General features: G+C 47.8%; 1 protein-coding gene across 1 annotated transcript; it reads right to left on the bottom strand.

The window, feature by feature from the left end:
• Positions 1 to 6,137: 6,137 nt before the first annotated feature.
• LOC147733895 (uncharacterized) lies at positions 6,138 to 20,973 on the bottom strand. The gene is made up of 2 exons (XM_086952793.1): positions 20,869 to 20,973; positions 6,138 to 9,157 (listed from the first exon to the last, which is right to left on the bottom strand). Exon 2 carries the CDS (start codon positions 8,967 to 8,969, stop codon positions 6,264 to 6,266), a length of 2,706 nt encoding a protein of 901 aa, XP_086808919.1. The 5' UTR covers positions 8,970 to 9,157; positions 20,869 to 20,973; the 3' UTR covers positions 6,138 to 6,263.
• Between the last annotated feature and the right edge of the window lie 291 nt (positions 20,974 to 21,264).

Here is a 21,264-nt window from a genome sequence, read left to right as displayed (position 1 = left end):
TACTTTCTGTACTACCTACTCTATCTAGACGCAGATTCCTCAACTTATGAATATTCCCCAGGTCTCAGATTTGATTTGCACACTTTACTTTTCCATGGTACCTTTGAATGCCGGAAGTGGGCCTGTATGGCTCCGTACTGTTGCTGTCCCTCTTCAGAAGCGAAGTGTGGGGCTATGTAGGCTACTCCTGTCAGTTGCTTTCGGGACAGTCCGTGCCCACCAGACGTGGAGCCCCCCCAAAAAATTGATAGACGAGTGTGCATATTCTTAGACGTGGGATCTTATTATTGGGTAGAGGCCAATCACAGAACAGGGAAGATGGGAGAGTCAGTAAGGAATCTGCGGCTAGATAGTCTCTACAAGAAAAAAACATTATTGAAGGTAAGTAACTTATTCTTCTGACTGAGACTTTTAGCCACTGAGTCCTCACCTTTTGAATAGATAGCAAAGCAGTAACTAATTGGAGGTGGGCTGCGAATGGATTCAAACCAGCAAGTCCTGCAGGAACGAGCAGGCATACTGTCCTTTTCAGTGGACTTGGCTGTCCAGGCATTTGTGCTTCATGAGCAAATTGGGGGGGGGGGGGGGGAGGTCACACACATAGCTGCCTGGCTTATGTCTATGACATTTAATGGTGGCGAGATGCACTCGGTGTACTCCGTTTTATAACCATGCTTAGCTATTTTAAACGTATATAGGCGTGCAAACAGGATTCGCGCTCCGTCCAATTGTGCAAGCAATAATAACAGACACAGGGGGGACCTTGGTGGATCCCGCTCCATATGCACAGCCATATCCATTAACAATGAATCGATGGATATGGCTGTGCATATGGAGTGGATCCACCAAGGTCCCCCACGTGTCTGTTATTACGTCTATGACAGCCGCTGTGTGTGTTAGTAGAATAGTAGTAGCATTCGCCCAGGTAGAACTCAGAAAAGACAAAAGTCCTCAACCTTGGCTCCACCCACTCTGCATGTAACGACTCCTGGTGGCCCTCTGCCATCAGAAATCCCCCACCCCGACGGAAAACGCGCGAAACCTTGGCATCATACTACACTCAACGCTCAAAATGAACCGCAAGATAAACGCCGTATCCTCGACCTGCTTCAACACCCTCTGCATGCTCCAAAAGATGCTCAGATGGCTCCCGACCGAATCCAGAAAACCGTCACGCACGCACTCTACAGCAGCAGACTTGACTACGGCAAGGCTCTCTATGCCAGAATCAATAGGAAACTCCTTTGCATACACCAGACTGTCCAGAACGCCTCAGCCAGACTGATCCTCGACATCTCCCGTCGCAGTCACATCCCCAACACCTGCGCGATCTTCCTGTCGAAAGAAGAATAACCTTCAAACTCCTCACCCACGCTTACAAGGCCCTTCACGAAACTGGACCCGCATACCTGAACAGTCGACTCTCCTTCCACACACCCAAAATACACCTGCGATCAGCCAGCTCTCTCTGGTCACCTTCCCTCGTTACAACAAGACTAGAATGGGAGGAAAGTCCTTCACCTACCTAGCAGCCAAAGCCCGGAACACCCTAGTTCAGGAAGAACCTCAAGACCTGGCTCTTAAGATGACCTCCGCACCCTACGGAGCCACTGTTGCTCATACAGTCCTTCCAGAAGCTGCTTTTTATCCAATGGGTAGCAGATCTTAAAGCAGATCCGGATCAAATATTGTATGCTTCTGTACAGTCTTGCCTTTTTCATGCTGGGGGCAGCAGCAGGACTGGAACCGAGGGCAGAAGTGACTCAGATGGCGCATCCTGCACCAAGGACAAACCTGCAGGTGGTAGTCCAGGTGGAAGGCCTCTCAGATCTATGGGGCTGAAGGTTAGCAAGGAGGAGTCTGTAGAGATCTGATGAGCCAGAGCATAAGGGCACAGATGCATGGAACTCCTAGATCTGGCACAGCGTGGCTGAAGGCCCCAAAACTTAGGTTGTACCAGAATCAGCTGAGAAATCAGCTCCAAAGTTAATCGACTTTGAGAGCACAAACAGATCAGTTGGCACCGGCAGCATGCTTTGTCATGTGAGTGGGAATGGAGCGATGGACGTTCTTTATGCTTACGGGAGAACTTCGAGCACGATGAAGACTGGACTCTAGAGCAGCTCAGTTGACTCCAGGAATGGGAGAGAGAGAGAGATCGAGCCTTAGACTTCTGCTTGGTGACAAAGTTTTGCCATACATTCCCAGATGAACATTTGGGTTCATCAACGTGTAGGCTCCCAGGTCTTGGAGCCGTGGCCCGACCCCAGACACCACATGCATAGCTGGTGAGGATCTGTCAAAGACATCGGTTTGTAACAGTCCAAGGTTTTAAACCTGTTGTCTTAAGGGGTGACATCTCGTGCACGCTAAGAGAAAGATTTGCATGAGAAAAATCAAGGAACAGGTCTTTGAGAGATGAGGAAAAAGCTGCGGATCTGCGATCTGATGGCATAGAAAGAAAGCAACTGATGTCAGCACACAGAAGGGCCACTTATTTAGGCCCAGCACGTCACTTCCTTCCGGTGTGCAGAGGTAATATGGAAAAGTTTCCGGATCCAGACTGATGGCAGGGGAATGTTCAAAAGGTGAGGAATCTGTGGCTAGAAATGTCTCTCTCAGAACCGTTTTTAGTCTCTTTGCGATGGTTGGTGGCCAAAGAAGCGTTCAGTAGCCCTGCTGGCTTTGAAATGTTCTGGGGCCGAGTCGGCTTTTTCACGAAAGAGTTTTGTGCCATCAAAAGGCGATTTCATTTGTGTATCTTACAGATCTAATCGAAAACCTAAAGAACATAGTGAGGCATGGCAGCAAGAGAAACTTGCCACTGAATCAGCAGTATCTAGGCTTGCCTCGATGACTTTCTTGGCTGTGTCTTGGCATCTTTGACTACCTCACTATAACTGTCCTTAAGGTGGTCCAGTAACTGGGGAATGACAAGCTGGGCCATTTCTGAAAGGACATATGTGTACCTTCCTAAAATGCAGGTAGCATTTAGTCACTTTAAAGCCATACTCCCAACTGAAACAAGCATTTGCAATGCAATAGGTCTCGCATTATTGAAAGTTTGAGCTACTGCGATTGTAAATAATAATGCAACTGCAATAGTTAAAACTTTCATTAATGCGAGACCTATTGCATTGCAAATGCTTGTTTTCTGTCCCCTTCTTCCGGGCTCCCGGTTTCCTCTCGGGGATTTAGAGCAACCACAAGGTTTCACAATGTGCAGTCCATGCAACCAGCATAGCATAGAAAAAATGCCCACCTCATTGTTCTTCATAAACATATACAGCACACAGCTAGAATGGGAATGCACTTATTCCACACAAACAATTATATGCATAGCCCCACAACGAAGTTCAGCCATGCATCGCCTGGAGCAGCACAATTCACTGCACAGTGGAACACATATAGTCAGTGCAAATCTGTCTGGATTGTTCTGTATGTGTGACAATTTCAGCATATTCGTTACCTCCAAAATACCTTGTGATATTGTGGCATTTATATATCACTTTATAGCCTTGATGATACATAAAAACGCTAGGATTGACAATGAATTCCTGTTCGCTATTTTGGACTGCATGGCTGCAGGGGTGCAGGGAGTACTAAGACCTCTGTGAAAGGTATTGGGCGTGGAATATGAGGAACTCAGAGACGTGTTTTATTTAGACTAATAGCTACTCATAAACGTAGAGTTTCAGAAATGTGTGAGAATGCATGCTGTCACGTAATTGGGTGTGTACATTTATTAGAAAAAAACAAGTGATTTGTGTTATGCATGCATGTACATCGAAAGAGACAGGTTTTTAACGCTGTTATACACTGTTACGTCAGCATCTGGGCCAGAAGTGCGCATACGCGGTGTAAAATACACACAGAAGAATGTTAGATATTGAGATTCGGAAGAGGGTGGCTTTCTTAACATCTCAGCAACTTATTGATCAGTCACATAGAAATAAAAGAAGAACGAACATAAGCAGTGAGCTATCAAGCAATGCTGCCGTTTATTTGTAGTTTCTGTAATTCTAGGGACGAGCCGTTGGTGTAGAAGATTTTTATACTATTTTTTCTATAACTTTTTTTTCAGTGAGCTTGCAGCATTTATTGAATTATGTTTATAATGAATGGCGATGTCTTATTCTCTCGATCAAATTTGAATTGTGATTGTGATTTTACAACTGACCTCGCTATGTGTTGACCTAATGATAGACCATTTTAAAATGTCTGTATTTTTTCCTTACTGATATGGTTCTTTAGTTGAGCAGAGAAACGTTTGTAGTATGTCTAAATAGAAAGCAAAACTAATCGAAGATTATTTGTTTTTGTAAGTATACTGTATACTTTAATATTCACTATGTACATCTCACGTGGAGTTAGTTTTCTCAGAATGCATGTGTAAAGCGTACTACCACCCGCAAGGGCATCCAGTAAGGGGGAGGGGGGGGGGGGGGGGGGGCTGGTGGGGGAATTAGTAAGCTTCCTGTTACATAAACAGACGGACTACCACTGGTTATTTATTGTAAGCAAGCGCGATGCGCGCGCACTGCAAGGAATGTGCAGCTGGCACCCGGCTGCACTGCTGCTCACTTTCGAGTTCTCTAGGCCAGGGGAGAGAGAGAAGGCGGGACATGCACCAGCCTTTGGCCAATTGCGTGCTGTCTTTCTAAGAAAGTATTACAAAACAGTGGTCCAAAGACTATTACTTCCCAATATCAAAATTAGTCAGTGCTTCATAAATTAACTTTTATGAGTATTAGAATCTACTCTGAATTAATAAATGCAACAGTATCACAAAACGCAACAGCAAAACATATAATCAAAGGCAATTTATACTTTTATCACCACTGTGAAGGGGAAAGTCTTGACCCCTTCGGTCAGTGGTCACCACTTTTGGGTGTGGCTAAAATTCGCACATCACCAACACAGCACTTCACTGAGTAAGAAAAGGAATACAAATGTAAGATACCAGACGTTCCAGTTGGAGTGGCACTTTATTTTTCAATTAACAAAGAAAGAGCTAAATGCATATCAATTCAAGCAACAATGTAATTTTCTAAATATGACCCAGACTTCGCTCTGTCTGGTAAGAATGCTGGATGACTAATGCTCAAAATATCTCAAAGTAATACTGGAGTGAAATGTATTTAAAAACATAAACACAGGTGATCAAAGATTCTACACTACTGAGCACAAGAATATAGAACCCAACTGTCTATGGGCCAACCATCTATCACAGGTCCATTGTCATACATTGCACACTTCTATCAGAGCCCTGAATTGTGAGGGCAGGGCAAGGAAGGCGCAATTAGAGTTAGCTAAGATACAACATTTTGCTTCTAATTCAGTGTCTGGAAACAGCTGAGAGTGAGGCCAGTTACCTATGTTAAAAAGAGCCTATCATACAGGAATATATCTATGAAGAGAGATAGTTGAAGGGTCAGAGATCTAGAGAGAGAGGGAGAGATGGGCTATCTGCCCTGGGAGATCCACAACCTGAGTGAGGCGTCGACGTCCCAAGTCAGATAGTCTTCGGCTAGCCGAGAGATCCTTCCACGCTCATGCAGCAGGGCACCCGCAGGAAAGGTCTGACTTCAAATTTGACGGTTGGGTCTTGTTATACCTCAAATTGAGGAACTAAGGTTCTCCGGTGACACTGGCCTACGCCTTATTCTGTGCAGGCGGTTTGACCACAAGTGTTCCAGGACACCGGAAGGACACCTGTACTGAACATTTTGCTTTGGACACTTCTGAACAGTGAACATCTTGTTTTCTTTCCTAAAAGGGACAGGTTGTCATGTACATTTCTAAACTGTGACAGTTGGTCACGTACATTTCTAAACAGAGACAGTTGGTTACGTACATTTCTTCATATCTGCACGTGCTGGACCTAATGATAGGAGCAGAGTATTGCCAAAGGTTGCTGTTTGAACTTGAGCAAGCTATGTTTCAAAAAAAATAATACTTTTAGCAATGTTTTCAGGAAGCTATACCACGTGTACCAGGGTAAGTGTGTGTGTGTGTGTGGGTGTTGGTCTGGGAGCTGACAGTGAAGCTAAACACTCTTTTGAAGGCCTATTTTCATCTTGTTTATTTTGGTGCACAGAAACGTGTGTTTGTAAGCCTGCATGCATAGTGGGCCCTGGGGCCTTTATTTACTAATGAGGAAAGCTAGTTATCTTGGCATGTTTTCAGATTTTTTTATCACGCAGGGCCCACATCAGACCTTCATGTTACCAAGGCTGTCAGAACTCTCCTTTCTGGTGATGTTAGATGGTAGAACGGGACCCTCCATCATCTGCCCCCTCTTGTTCATTTATGAACACACTCTTAAGTGAGTATTTTGTTGAATTTTCTGCTAATGGTGGAATCCATGGCATGTCATTGACATAGCACTTAAAACTAGTTGGACGTGCAACATTTTCGTCTGACCTTAGTAGTTGGATATACTGTTGACCTGATTTGTTGAGCAGGCGCTCATACTGAGTAGCTGTAGTGTCGTTGCTCAGTGTGTCTCTACCTGGGGGAAGAGGTGGGGCTGATGGTACTCCAGAGTGTGTGTCAGGTGGTGCTGGATGTGTACTACATTGTCCTAGCTCGATCATTTGTACCTGTTCTCCATTCCCGTCCCCAGGAGCCCGATCTATGTCTTCATATTTTGGTGTCTGGTAAATCCCTGTCCTAGCATAATTCATCCCTACCGTTTTTGTGCTCAATCTCTTGATACAGTGACTCCCCAGCTGAAAGGCGCAACACAGAAAGACCATAATCCCGACTATAGGTATCATCATCTTTAGAATAGCAGTTAGCCAGGAGGGCATCCAGTCAAAGTCGAACCAATCCGTTGGGATAATGTCTGCAGGGGCACCTCCTTCCTCGATCATTTCTTTTCCCAAGTTAGTCAACTCCTCAATGGCCCTTGATATGGATCCGTTGTCCTCGTCGTTTCCAGGTATGAAAGTGCAGCAGGATTTTCCTATTTGATGACACAGACCTCCATCTTTGGCCGTTAGCATGTCAAGGAAGTAACGATGTTCCAGAACCATTAGTCGTAATGGGCGCAGTTCTTCCCTTATTGCATTTAGGCCATCTCTGGTGCTGTTTATTGCTTTCATGACCTCATAGCGGGTTACTTCCAGCCAACGGGCAGTAGCTTGAGTTTGAAACATTGGGAATGCCCCTCCGAAGAAAAGCTGGGCCTCGCTAAAGAGGCGGAACTCTTCTGGGACCTTACCACGGGCTTCTCCTGCAAAGTACTCTGCTGCTCGCCGGTGTCGATGGAGGAATGTCAGGTCACCTGTCATTGGATGTGACAGGATGTGGGAAGCATTTGATGCTGGTACGACCAGATGAATTTCATGCAAAGTTACCAAGGAACACAGTCCGAGCCACTGAGGAGGTAGTTGGGGATAGAGGTGCTCTCCGCAAGCCCAGTAATAATCCATTAGAGTAGTGGTGCCGAACTGCATATCGAAGCTGAAAATCGTGGAATTACAATCTGTGTTGCGCCCAACAGCCACCGAGCCATTTCCTATGAAACAAAGAGAAGGGTTTTTCAGTTTGAATCCTTTTTTATGTTCTGGCATTCCTTCCCCACTCCACGTGTACCTCCCGCTCTCCTCAGCCCATATTTGACCACACTTTTCCCCTTCGTTCCAGTCCGCCCAAGGGGGTCCCAAGGCTGCCGCCTTACACCAAAACCCTCCGGGGCTCTGCCACTTGTTGTTAAGGTAGACCTGCGCTAGGAGGCGTAGCATTGTCCTATCCTTGCATGGGCAGTGGTGTTGGCCCGGTGGGTGTGGGTGTCTATATGATAGATCACATCCTGTCCGGGGTGTGTTGTTTGTTATGTACCCACGTTTCCTAATGCCCTGTTCCTGCCAATCCATGTCCTGTACCCCTGTCCTTCGCATTTCTTTGAATTCCTCCCCGAGTTCAGCTAGGTCGGTGACAACCTTGTGCACAGTGTAAATGTAATCCCATGTAGTGGTGTTTACAAAGACTACTTCCTTTCGGGCTGAAAGGACCCGAATCTGCCCTTTTATCCGGCAGAGGTACAAGTGAAGAAGGCATATGGCTATGTGCGGTGGAACTTCCTTGGGAAAAATCAGTCTGTCAGCCCCTACTGCATGGGGAATGTAGGAACATACGTAGCAAGATTCATTTGTTACTATTTTCCCAACTGCTGTCATGTCCCTGTACCAGGAGTTGTCTACCATAGAGGAGTGGACTGAATGGTCCCTTACTATTTGGGGTAGGCTGAGCATGGGCCCTAGGCCTTCTTGTATTTGCACGAGATGTTGGAATGTTTTTAGCGACATTCCTTTGGGCTTGTGTCTTGTGTCTATATGGGTGCCGGGGACAAACGGGGAGGGGATACGGGGTTTCGACTTTGTCATATATGGAGGTATGGCGAAGGCAAATCTACGTGGTCTATGGTGGCGGGGAGGGTGTCGACGGGACGCTCGTTCTGTGGCGTTGGTAGCTGTATTCCAGGGACTAGTCCTTCCCTCTGGGCTACCGGGTGAGAGTTCAAGGTGCATTCTAATGGACGTGCTGCTAGCAATGCTATTCTCCGGGAGCTCAGGACCTAGTGTGCTGTGTGGTGCTTTCTGCTGTTTGAGTGTGACCGCTGGTACAGTGGATGGGACAATAGGCAGTGAGGCATCTTGGCTGCTTCTATCACTATAACTTTTTACAGCAAGAAAAAAGATATACCAGTTGAATGTTGCTAGTGCCACTCCAACAATAATACAAAACATAAGAACAGTGAGTATACATAACTTTGCTTCATAGGCGCTATATTCGTGGACGTCTTCTTCTTCTTCTTCTTCTTCAATGATGGATGGAACGGTGGATGGGAAGCCGTCGTCCTCATTCAGGGGGATCATGGCCATGTTGCTTCCCTCTTTTAGTCCATTGGCTGTTGCTGCGCAGGTGCAGGATCGAAGCGGACGTCTCTCCTGTGGATCCATGCTTTCCTTTCGGCTATCCGGATGGCAGTTGGAGAAGAGTCAATCACTTCAAAGGGTCCGTCAAACTTAGGATCTTTCCAACGCCTGACGTGCCTCCGGATGAAGACGAGAGTTCCAGGACGGATAGGTGGGAGCTCAGGATCGATGGGGCCCTTCTCCTTCCTTTTGGATACCTGGACAGAGAGGAACTGCGCAGCGCGGGTTAGTGTGCACAGGAAGTCATAAAGCTCAGCCTTAACAATCTCAGAGGATGACTCGCTATCAGTTTTGGGCCTGCTGGGAGGGACTGCTACATTTATGGATCGTCCGGTGACAAGTTGGTGGGGGGTGAGGTGGTGATCCGAGCTCGGGGAATTTCTTAATGAGAAGAGGGCCAGTGGGAGACAGTAGAGCCATTTTTTGCCAATGGTGGCGCTAATTTTGCTTATTTTGGTTTTGAGTAAACCATTGAGGCGTTCACAAATGCCATTACTTTGGGGGTGGTAAGCGGATGTCAGCTTGTGTCTGATGCCTAGCATTGTGGTGAGAGAGGAGAAGATGGCGTTTGAAAAATGGCTTCCGTTGTCAGTCCTGATGGCGGAAGGAATTCCAAAGCGGGAGATGACGTCACGGAGCAGGAATGTGGCTGCTGCTTTGGCATCGCAGTGGACGCATGGTCCAGCTTCGATCCACCGTGAGAAGGGGCATACTACCACAATGAGATATCGGTAATTTTGGCACCGATCAATCATGTCGACATAGTCAAGGTGGAGTTCTTTGAATGGGCCAGAAGGTTTAGGAATCGTGGAGGCAACAGTTTTGAGAGTTGGGTTTGGGGAATACTGTTGGCAAATGATGCATTTGTTAACAAATAGCTGTATTAGTTCATAAGCATTGGGAATGAACCAGTCTGCTTGTAATGTGGTGGACATGTTATCTCGGGAGACATGTGCGGGAAGGTGAAGTTGATCTAACGCTACCTGCAGTAGGGCTTGTGGCATGACGGGTTTTCCGGACATGGTCTGTCTGTAAATAAAATCAGCAGGGTCCTGCTGTACTCCCCTCTTTTTCCATAACTCTTTCTCTTGTGGTGGTGCACTTTCTTGTATCTCCCTGAGATGCAATTGGGCAATGAAATCGTATTGTTGTGTGTCATCGAGTGGGCAGGAAGCATTTGGATCAATAGGGATGGTGTTTGTGTCGTTGTTGTTATCTGTGTGTGGTGTTAAGGGTACCCTGTCTTTATTTGTCTTTGTCAGTTCTGTTGGTGTTACAGCTTGGGCAAGTAAAATTGGGGTGTTGTGTGAGTCATGCTCAGTGAAAGGTAAGGGGGGTCTGGCTGCAGTTTTGGCTGCCCAGTCTGCCAGAGCGTTGCCTCTGGACACAAAGTCTTGTCCATTCGTGTGAGCAGCACATTTGACAACGGCTACCTCTGTTGGAAGTGTCAGGGCTTCTATTAGTTCTTCCAACAATTGTTTGTGACATACCGGTGTTCCATCTGATTTGAGGAATCCGCGCCTTTTCCAGCGCAAGATGCTTGAGTGTGTCGTTGTTGTGACATATGCAGAGTCTGAGTATACAGTGATGCGGTCACCAGCCCCGTTGTTTAAAGCGGCAATTAGTGCCACTAGTTCAGCGGCTTGGGCGGAGTAGTGCGATGGCAATGTAATTTGTTGTACAATGTCTAGGGAGTCAGAGGACTCATGCTGCTGAGCCCTAACCACTGCGGCTCCTGTGTATCTGATCCCTGTTTCTTGGTCTATTGTGGAGGACCCATCTACAAAGTATACAGTGCTGTTTGGCAGGGGGTCCTCTTTTGCTGCTCCTGACTCATCGGGACAATATGTGGCACAGTCATGGGTGTCATCATCAGGTGCGGCAATGGGATGGGCAAAGAATGTAGCTGGGTTGACTGTGTGACATTTAACAACCTTCAGGGTGGGTAACGACAGTATGACTTCATAACCTGACACTCTTTGTGTTGTCAATGTTGTTTTAGCTTTCTGAATTATGGCAAAGACAGCGTGCTCAGTGTATAGTGTCAAAGGGGATCCCATGACAATGGGTGTGCTTTTATCCACTGCAAAGGCTGCCGCAGCAAGAGCTTGCTCGCAGGGGTAATGACCTCTCATGACTGAATCTAGCATTCCGCTGAAGTAAGCAAGGGGCTTGTGGCCCATTGGGTATTTCTGAGTGAGGACGGCAGTCATGACCTGGCCATTGCAGTGGGTAAACAAGTAGAATTCTTTTGTGTAGTCAGGTGTGCCTAACACTGGTGCGTTTGTTATTTCATCTTTGAGCTGTTTAAAGGATGTTGTCATTTCAGGTGTCCAGTCTATTTTGTTGCGTCTGTCTTTGGCTGCTTTAACTGCTTTCAGCAACGGGGCAGTTATTGTGGAAAAATCAAAGACCCACTGGCGGACATAGTTCACTAATCTTAGGAACTTTTGCATGTCTTTGACAGTTTGGGGCTCTGATGTCCCTTTGATGGCTTCAACTCTGTCTGGCGTGACCCGTCTCCCTGATGCTGATATTAACTGACCGAGGTATTGTACTTCTGTTTGGCAGTACTGAAGTTTGTTTTTGTCCACCTTGTAGCCTCTGTGAGCTAGTGTGGTGAGCAGAGAGACTGTATCAGTTCTGCACTGGGATTCTGTAGTGCTGCAGAGCAAAATATCATCGACATACTGCAGTAAGGTACTGTGACATTGGAAGTTCGATAAGTCCTCTTTGACGACTCTGTTGAATACGCTCGGGGACTCACAGTACCCCTGAGGCAAACGTCTGTAAGTCATTTGCACCCCGCCGAATACGAAAGCCAATAGGTACTGACTGTCTGGGTGAAGGGGGACGCTGAAAAACGCATTTTTCAGGTCGATCACTGAAAAGTATTGTGCATTCGGGGGAACATTGGTGAGGATGACGGAAGGGTCTGGGACAATGGGAAATTCTGGTACCACTATGTTGTTAATTGAGCGCAAATCATGAACTAAGCGCCATTGATTGGTCTTGCCTTTGCGCACAGGAAAAAGGCAGGTGTTAACTGGAGATACACATGGGTATATGACTCCTTGATCTAGCAGGGCTTGTATTGTTGGGGCAATGCCTTCCTCTGCTTCCTTGGAAAGTGGGTACTGTTTTATTCTGGGTAGGATCGCGCCTTGTTTCAGTGTTATCTTAAAGGGAGTGGCAGAACGGATGAGGCCCACATCATTAGGACCGGTGGTCCACAGGTGTGGCGGGACTTGGGCTAAGTCAGCTTCACGCACTGAGTCATATTTCTGCGGGGCAGTGGGTGTTCTTTTTTCCACTGTCGCTGACAGAGGTACCTCATACTCGTAGACAATCTCTGTTATTGGATAGTTATCAGGATCACCAAAGAGCTGTTCATCTGTAATGTCCCTCACTTGGTGTCCGGGTTCAATGAAAATCACACAGGCCCATGAGCGCATATTGTCGTCTCCTGCTATGAATGCCCCGTATGTAGGTGTAATGTGAAGAGCACGTATGCCTAGGATCATGCTGTTGTCCCATATCTGAAAGTGCTGGGACTCCGGACGAAAGAGAAATTCCTTCGGGAGCTGGACAGTGCGCTGGTGCAGTTCAGGTGTGTTGGCTACAATGATGTGTACCGCAGTGGAGAACGCTTGTTCATCCACAGGGCGAGCCCTCATTTGATCTGTCAGGGAAGATTGAGCAGTGAGTGCCATCATTCTTGCTAAGGGTGTGCCTGGTATTGAGCAAACCATTGTTCCATTCTCATGGAAGTGAATAGTCATGTTTAGTTTAGCCATTAGGTCTCTCCCTAAAAGGTTGACTGGAGAGTGTGGTGAATAAAGCAGTTGTTGCTCCAGCACCCGGTCTCCTATTTGCAGAGGTACTGGCTTTGTAAAGGGGACCCTTGCTATTGCCCCAGAGAATCCCTGTGTGTCCGCTACTTGATCAGAAATAGGCAGGTGTCCGCCTGTAATGCAGGAGTACGTGGCGCCTGTGTCAATGAGGAAGCTATATGTTTTGTTATTTATCGTGACCAGGACGGTGGGGTCATCTTCACCGCTCATGATGCATGATAAAACTGGGCACACAAGAGTTGTCTGTGGGCTGTCCTAGCGTGAGTATTGCTGGATGGTGCCTTGTGCAAATGGGTTATTGGAAGTGACTACCACACCACCGGGTGGTGGGGCAGCTTGGGCTTGGGGCATCACTTGGTATGAGGGTGACTGCTGCTGCAGTTGCACGGGAACTTGCATCATTGTGGATTGCTGTTGAGCTTGGGTCATTACAGGTGTCTGGAGATGTGCTAGCTGCATATTCTGCTGTGGTGCTTGTTGGGCATAAGCATACACCATCTGGGGTGCCTGAGCATACATTTGTTGTTGTGGTTGGAACTGCAGGGGTGCTTGCTGGGCGGGACCCATAACTTGTTGGCCTTGGTCTCGAATCAGCGACACTCTTTTTGCAGGTGTCCCACCTTGTGACAATAGAAGCATGTACGTTGGCCTGACTGTTGTTGGCCCCTTTGCTGTCCATTGCCCCTTCCCTGCATCCCGGTATTTCTATTGTTGTTGTAATACTGATGTTGGTCATTACTGTAGGCCGGTTGTGGTGCCAGATACTGCACTGGGGGCTGTTGTTGGATGTACTGCACTGTGGGCTGCTGCTGGGCTTGCACATACTGTACTGTCTGTTGTGGCGGAGTCTGCACATACTGTATGGCTGGCTGTGGTGAGGTCTGTACATACTGTATGGCTGGTTGTGTTTGCGGCGGCTGTGCTTGCGCATATTGCACGGCAGGCTGCTGCACTTGCTGCGGAGTGGGCTGGGGATTGTTGGCGAGGACATTTCGAGCGTCCTGTGGAAAGGTGGTGACAGCTGTCATTTGGCTGACTGGTGCCGCCAGCATGAGATTGTCCACTGTATCCTTTTTCTTATTAAGCTTCTGCTGTACTAGCTTTGCAGCTGCATTTTCAATGGCTAATTGTCTACTTTTTTCCTGCTCTATTTTCTTTTTGCAGAAATGTATGATGTGGTCCTGTATCTCAGGCCATGGTTTTGCTTCCATGGCTACTACCCCATCTAATTTCTCCTGCACGTCGTCTGGTAATCCCCTCTTAACCATGTGGTAAAAGAGCCTGCTGTTTCCTCCAGTTGTATTCCAGGAGTCGCCTAGCTCCTGATGCCATTTTTCTTTCATTCTGGAAATGAAATTAATAGGGTCCTCATTTGTTTGCATGGTCAGAGACATGAGAGACCCAATGTCGGGAACATCAGGGTATTTCAATTTCAACTTAGTCCAGACTGCCGCCCTTATTTTATCAAATGGTTCCCCATCATATTTTGTCTCGTTCATTGTTATTAACCCTCTACTGATACTTGTGAAAATTTCTTCTGCTTCCCCTCCCATGATGGATATAAGCAAACTTTTCATGTCTCCAATCCCTGGTTTGATGCCTGTGGTATTCTTCTCTAGGGCCACTATCCATTTGCTGGCACCCTCAGTGAGGGGTGGAAGGTTCTTTTTAATGGCTTCCTTCTCTGCATAGGACCAGCAATTGTATATCGCGGGGGCCCCTGGTGTTTTGTATATTAGCGGCATCTGGCGACTAATCCCTACACCTGGATACTTTGGTCTTGTGGTGTCATATCTTATTGCATATTTCTGCCAAATTTCAAGACTGGCTCGCATATAGTCGTAGTCCCAGTCTTCATCCCCTACACCCTCTAGGATACATTCTACAGCTGTGGCCATATGCTGCGGTTCGAAAGACCCTTCCCTTGGCCATGGGATCATCTGTGGGGCTAGGGACTCTGTCCATCCGGCCAGATTGTCTGTGAAGGGGATGACAGCGAAATCTGAATTCTCGCCTATCTCCACTATTTGGTTGGGGGTAAGGTCCTTGTCCCGCAGGGCACAAGGCCTGCTAAGGAACATGCCATTGCCTGTTCTAGCTCGAGTGTTTCGCATGGAGGCAGTGCCAGTGACTTGGTATTTGATGGGAGCGTCATTGCCGGGGGCATCGTATGCGATGTCCTCTGGACGTCCGTGTGTTCCTAACACAGTTAGTCTTTCTACCTCTGTTGTCCTTTTCTTCTTTTTCCTCACTGGGTCCCTTGTGTTTGATAATTCCTGATTATCAAAGAATGGGTTTATGGGACGTTCTGTCTGATTGTCAAAGAATGGGTTTGTTGGTTGTTCTGTCAAGCTTGGGGCGCGTGATGGGCTGAGGGAGTTTCTCATGGCTGTGGCGGATAGTTGAGCAAACGGGTCCGCTACGGGCGTGAGATGCCGAGATGGTGTGTCAGGGAGTGTGAAATGGATCAGTGCCGACCCAGTGGGAGTGCGTGTGTGGTCAGGTGCAGTAGTCTGGTGGCTCTGGGAGGGGGACTCATGGTACTGTACTTCGGGTAGTCTTTCATAATTTCCCATGTCCCGAGAGGGACCCGCTTTTTGCATATACGTGGACGGGAAAGGTAGTGTCTGTAGTTGACCGTGGCCTGGGTCCCTAGTCCCTTCAGCACCTCCAAAGGGATCTGCCTGTGATGTTTGCTGGGTGGGTGACGTGTTGGGGTGAGTGATTCTGAGAGTCTCAGATAGCCTGTCGCTGATGTGTTCTAGCTTACATGACGCGCGTCGCATTAGCCGCATTAGGTCGTCATGGTCAGGGTTGTGTGGTACTTCACTGCTGATCATGTCTGCTCGGGTATCCCCGTTGGGACTGCACTCTAGGCTTTTATTGAGTTCTGTGGCCGGTCTCCAGTTGTCATAATGGATCAACTCAGGTGCCGGCGGGCCCTGTGTCTCCCTGTCCTTATTTTGTTGGTGAACAGAGGCGAAGGTTATCAACGGTTCGGCTGTCTTTGTGCCGCAAAAGGGCATATGTTTTTGTGAAGTGGGCCCTTGGTCCTGAGAGAGTGGAGCATTGGCCTCGCGGAGGCTATTGGGATCATGGTAGTGCGGGAGTGCATGGCGAGAGGAGGGGCGGGATGACATGCACGTATTACTTGATGGTGCTGGGGACATATTGTCTGCATTGTCCTCGTCAGCCTCCCCAGGTGGGACTCCGATGGAGGTGGGATTTAGTTGCAGTGAAAACTGCGCATTTATTTGTCCTGGCAATCCTGGCACTGTAGCGTGCAGTGTTGGACTGCCACCGGCAGCAGGGGTTACGTGGAGGGGACTGACCGGGGCTTGCATTGTGACGGGTGTGGTGTTTGGACCTGTGACGGGGAGCAGTTGGCCACTGCTGGTGCCGGGTGGCGGCGATGAGGCATTACTACTTTCACCACCAGGCTGAGGACATTCGGGTGTGGGAAAAAGGTCACCTGGGAGTTGACCGTATCCGACAGTTGGTAGGTCATTAGTTGTGGTCTGTAAATCTAGTTCTTTGTTCTTTGCTGATCCTAGGGCAGGGTACATGCCATTGGCCTGATATGGTGGGGGCGCAGAAGGTGCAGTGGGCAGGGTGGCAGGATGCTCTTGCGTGTTTTCTTTAAAAATACGCCAGAGAGCTAAGGTTTCTTTCCTTTTTTGTAATTTGGCTCCAGAATATTTGGTGTTTAGGAACGTGGTGGCGTGCTCGAGAATATTTGCGTCAAAAGAACCTTCAGAGGGCCACGGATAATCCATATTCTTTGTTAATTTGTGAAGCTCCCTACAGTGTTTGAGTATGCGTTTTTCTTGGGCACTGAAAGTTTTCAGGACATGTTGGAGTGGTGTTGCCATGACAAGATATTTGTGGACCGGCAAGGCAGGGGTTTTAATGCGGGGTATTGGCCACGCTTCTCTAGAGATTGGGCACGAGTTCTTCTGCTACTCCTGCTAGGGCGTGGTCATAAACCTCTTTTTGCAACTGCCTATTTTGTGTGGGGGTGCACCCAGGGAACTGGAGCTGGCCGCCAAAGCAGGCGTCTGCTATCTGAGACTGGAGTGGGTGTCTGGGGAAGAATCCTGGCAGGATTGCTGGTCCTCCCAAATTTGCAAGATGCACAATAAAATATATATGATAGCCGTACGGTGTTTTATACACGGTGGGATCCTGTATCCTATTCATGAGGTTACTTAGTGCCTATATGGTTGCTGCAAACCTGTGTGGGATACCGTCTGATGTATATATGAGAAACTGAGCAACCCTGCCTGGTTGTGTTTTCGCCTAGATGTTGTGAGGGCTGGGGTCTATGGGCTGTGAAGTTTGTGCAGGACTAGAGTCGTGAGGAGGCAGGTCTCTGATGAGTTCTTCTCCTACTTCAGTACAGACGATGTGGTAGAGTATGAATCTTAAATCTATTTCGTCAGGTCCCCTGTATTTTCCCTCTTGGGAGAAATCAGGGAATTCAAGATTGTGACGGGCAAAGGCGTCGCGAATTTTGCTTTGCAGTGGGTTCCGTGGCCAGGAGGACTCGAATACAGTGGGAAGTTCTAGGCCTGGGGATAGTAGGCGGATCCTTATATAGATCCACTCTGGAGTTCTATGCACTGACGTGCCAAATATTCGTTTATCGTAAACTGCCTGAAGAGCCTGCATGGGGTTTGTTTCCTGTGATTTGATAGGCAGGTGATGCAGAGGTGTAGTGAGTGCTGCTGTGATCCTTTACTATGGGGGCGGTGGTGCGTGGAACTGCTTGTGTGGGAGAGCGTTTACTACAGGCTCGGCGGGGCGTGAAAATGCTGGTGCGAGAGATAGAGTGACTTGACGAGGGTAGGCGTAATCGATATTGAGTGCCCGAAATATAGAGAGAAGAACAGTGCTACTGAGGGGTGTGACGTGGACGAAACAAGAGGGATGTCCGTCAGAAATGCCTACAACGTTATTGTTTATCAGGAATATGGTGATATGATCAGTGGTATGATCGCACATTCCCTTATGTGAAAGTTGGAGCAGTGTGATGGACTCTGCAGGTGTAGCAGAATGTAGGGTCCACAGTAAGTTATGACTAATCGGACAGTAGTGCTCTCAGAAGGGGTGATGTATCTTCTTGGAACTGTGGGTGATAGGAGTAGGAGTTGGAGGCGGATGGCGGGGGCAAGTCTGGAGCGGTCTCTGCTGGCGATGGGATGCACACTATTTCAGATGCAGCACCTAATTGTATGGAGCCAACTGAAGGCTCGTCGTCAGTGATGAGAATGGGTGAGGCAGCAGGGTAATTCGGGTATTCTAGGTATTCCAGGGGAAGAGAGTGGGGGACAGACAGGGTGCAAGAGTCAGAGGCGTGTTCTGTATATAGTAGCTGAGGGGCCGTAGTGTCAGGAGATGGTGGGGTAAGAGACAAGGCTGGGAGGCTATCCAGAGATTGTGCTGAGATGTTAAGCTGGGTGCCTGGCGTAAAATCAGCGCCGAGAAGTGTCCAGGCGGCTGCTAGTATGGTGCGGTAGCCGTCAGTAAGGAGAGTAAATTCGTTAGTAGCAGAGTTGTGGATGATGTCAGGTCTACCGTGAAAGAACTGAATAGTAAAATGTTGAATAGGTGGTGGGCTGCTGGACATTACGAAAAGAAGGTGTATGGCATGCCAGGTGTGGGCGAGGGATGTAGGGAGACAGGGGAGGATGAATGACTTCTTCCCTCCTGTTGGCAATCAATTGTGAAGCAAATGATTGGCACAATAATATGCGTACTATGCGTGGAAAAAAAAGGAATGGCAATGTGGAAAAGGCAATGCGCCCAATGGGGCGAGCGAGGAATGGGGTATTTATAAGGCGTGTGATTGCGTACTATGCGTGGAAAAAAAAAAGGAATGGCAATGTGGAAAAGGCAATGCGCCCAATGGGGCGAGCGAGGAATGGGGTATTTATAAGGCGTGTGATAGAGTGTACTTAGATGAGGGACAAGGCAGTGGGGCGGTGACCGAGATGAGGAAGGGAGTAACGGGTTACAGGGAAGGGAATTGGTGTCACAAAGCACAGCTGCTACTTACACAAAGCACATGAATGCAAGAGCACATGTGACATAGAGCAGGGCAAATGAACAAAACATGAAATTGAGAGGGTCAATATTCAACATAGTACATAATCAACAACATGATGACAGAACAATAAATACTGATGACATACAGAGGATGCATCCTGAAGTATAACGATGTAGAAGAACAGATGAATCACCAAGATATAAAAGAACGATGTAGATATTAAATCTCAGAACTTGAAGATCAGATCAATGAGCAATATATGAAATAAAAGAAAGATGTAGAAAATAAATTTCACTACTTGAGGACCAGAGCAAAGATCAAGACATGAAATGTCACTTTTTGACAATGTGATCAACGACCTGAAGATATCCACGGGCTGGGTATGAAATTCCAGTAATGGAAGAACAGAGATGGAATAAGTAAGATCATGGAAGAAGAGAGAACAGAGATGTCAGAAGTACCAATGGTGGCAAGGGAAGGAGTGGAGTATTTAGTGAGCGAAAGAATGAACGTCAGCAATGTAGAGATGCAATAGCAGGAGAGCGAGAGAGAGACAGTGTAAAATAATGTGAGCAGCAATGATAAATGCGACGAGGAGGGAGGGAAAGAACAGAGTGGAGTGAATGAAAGAGGTAGGTATGGATAGGGAGAGAGAGGAGTGTAGCAGTGGTAGTGAGAAAAAGAATTATGGAGGAGCACGGAAGAGGAGAAAAGATGAGCGAGAGAACGTGTGTAGAGTTGAAATGTTATAGACGGGTGGGGGCTCGGGGGAGCTGCGAGGCAGAGTGGCGCTGCTGCGCCAGGGGAGGAAGTGAGTCCGCGATGAGCGGAATGAACCACAGATAGCACAGAGCAGTTCCCCTTGCCGCTGATGTGAAAGGCAGGAAGTCCGTGGGCGTTGGCTGGGGCGCTGGGTCCGTGGGCGTTGGCTGGGTGGCCGTAGGAGCGGCAAGGAAATGTACAATAATACAGCCAGACCGTGTAAAAATAGGTCTGGAGGAAAGTAAAGCGAAGGCAGAGCCCGCATTGAGGAGGGGTGGACAGTAAATGTACAATAATACAGCCAGACCGTGTAAAAATAGGTCTGGAGGAAAGTAAAGCGAAGGCAGAGCCCGCATTGAGGAGGGGTGGAGAGTAAATGTACAATAATACAGCCAGACCGTGTAAAAATAGGTCTGGAGGAAAGTAAAGCGAAGGCAGAGCCCGCATTGAGGAGGGGTGGACAGTAAAGCTGAGAAGTGGAGAGGAGGGAGGGGTGGGTGTGGGAGTAGAAGGCGATGAAAAAAACAGAAGTAGAAAGGGCACGGTATGTAGTGAATAGACGTAGGAGAAAAGAGAAATTATTTATGGCATAACGATGAAAAAAAGAGAAAGAAGACAGTGTAGTATTTTATCAAAGGAGTGAAGGGAAGTAGCCAGTGGTAAAGGTAGGTGGCAAGGATGCCAGAGTGTGAAAGTCAGAGTCAAACGACCCCCAGTGGAGAACCTAGAACCTCCGACCCTGGATAATTCCAGGGGACACCCAGCTCCCAAGACTCGACTTGGAAGAGGGATCAGGAACCTGCCCACAGAAAAGGGGCAGGGTGGGTCTCAAACCCGAGTCAGGACCTGTAATGTCCGGACCACACCCAGCTCACAGACTGAAACTGTCGAGAGGGATCATAAACCTGGGGGTAGTTGACAGCAAAGAAGTAACCACAGAGGCGCTCTCCTCGGCCTGGAACCGACAGAGAGAGAATTGTCTGACACCGACAAACCACAAACCACAACAGCAATTGTTAAGAACAGATAAGTGAGAAAAAAATGAGGCGCAGAACCATTGACATGAAAATCGTAATGACAAGTTGGAAAATGTGACCACTGAGGGGCACAGAGGGTTCTTGGATCGTGACCATGTGCAATTCTGTGGGGGGGGGGGGGTCAGGAGTCTAGCCCAGAACCAGGCACACGGGGCCCGCACACAGCCAAGTAACCAACACCGGGACTCAAGGGGGAAAAAATAAAACGTTCCTTGACTCACCAATGGTAGGCAAGAGGCTGCGGTGGGGACACCCAATGCGGTTCGTGGAAGACCACCGAATTCCTCCTCAGAATGGATCAGGCAGGTACGATGAAGACGTTGGGCGCCACGTGTGAAGGGGAAAGTCTTGACCCCTTCGGTCAGTGGTCCCCACTTTTGGGTGTGGCTAAAATTCGCACATCACCAACACAGCACTTCACTGAGTAAGAAAAGGAATACAAATGTAAGATACCAGACGTTCCAGTTGGAGTGGCACTTTATTTTTCAATTAACAAAGAAAGAGCTAAATGCATATCAATTCAAGCAACAATGTAATTTTCTAAATATGACCCAGACTTCGCTCTGTCTGGTAAGAATGCTGGATGACTAATGCTCAAAATATCTCAAAGTAATACT

This window comes from Lissotriton vulgaris, chromosome 1_2 (genome assembly GCF_964263255.1).
Source record: "Lissotriton vulgaris chromosome 1_2, aLisVul1.2, whole genome shotgun sequence".
Lineage (NCBI taxonomy): Eukaryota > Metazoa > Chordata > Amphibia > Caudata > Salamandridae > Lissotriton > Lissotriton vulgaris.
Note: the sequence above shows the minus strand (reverse complement) of the source record. Positions and strands in the feature narration are given on the sequence as shown.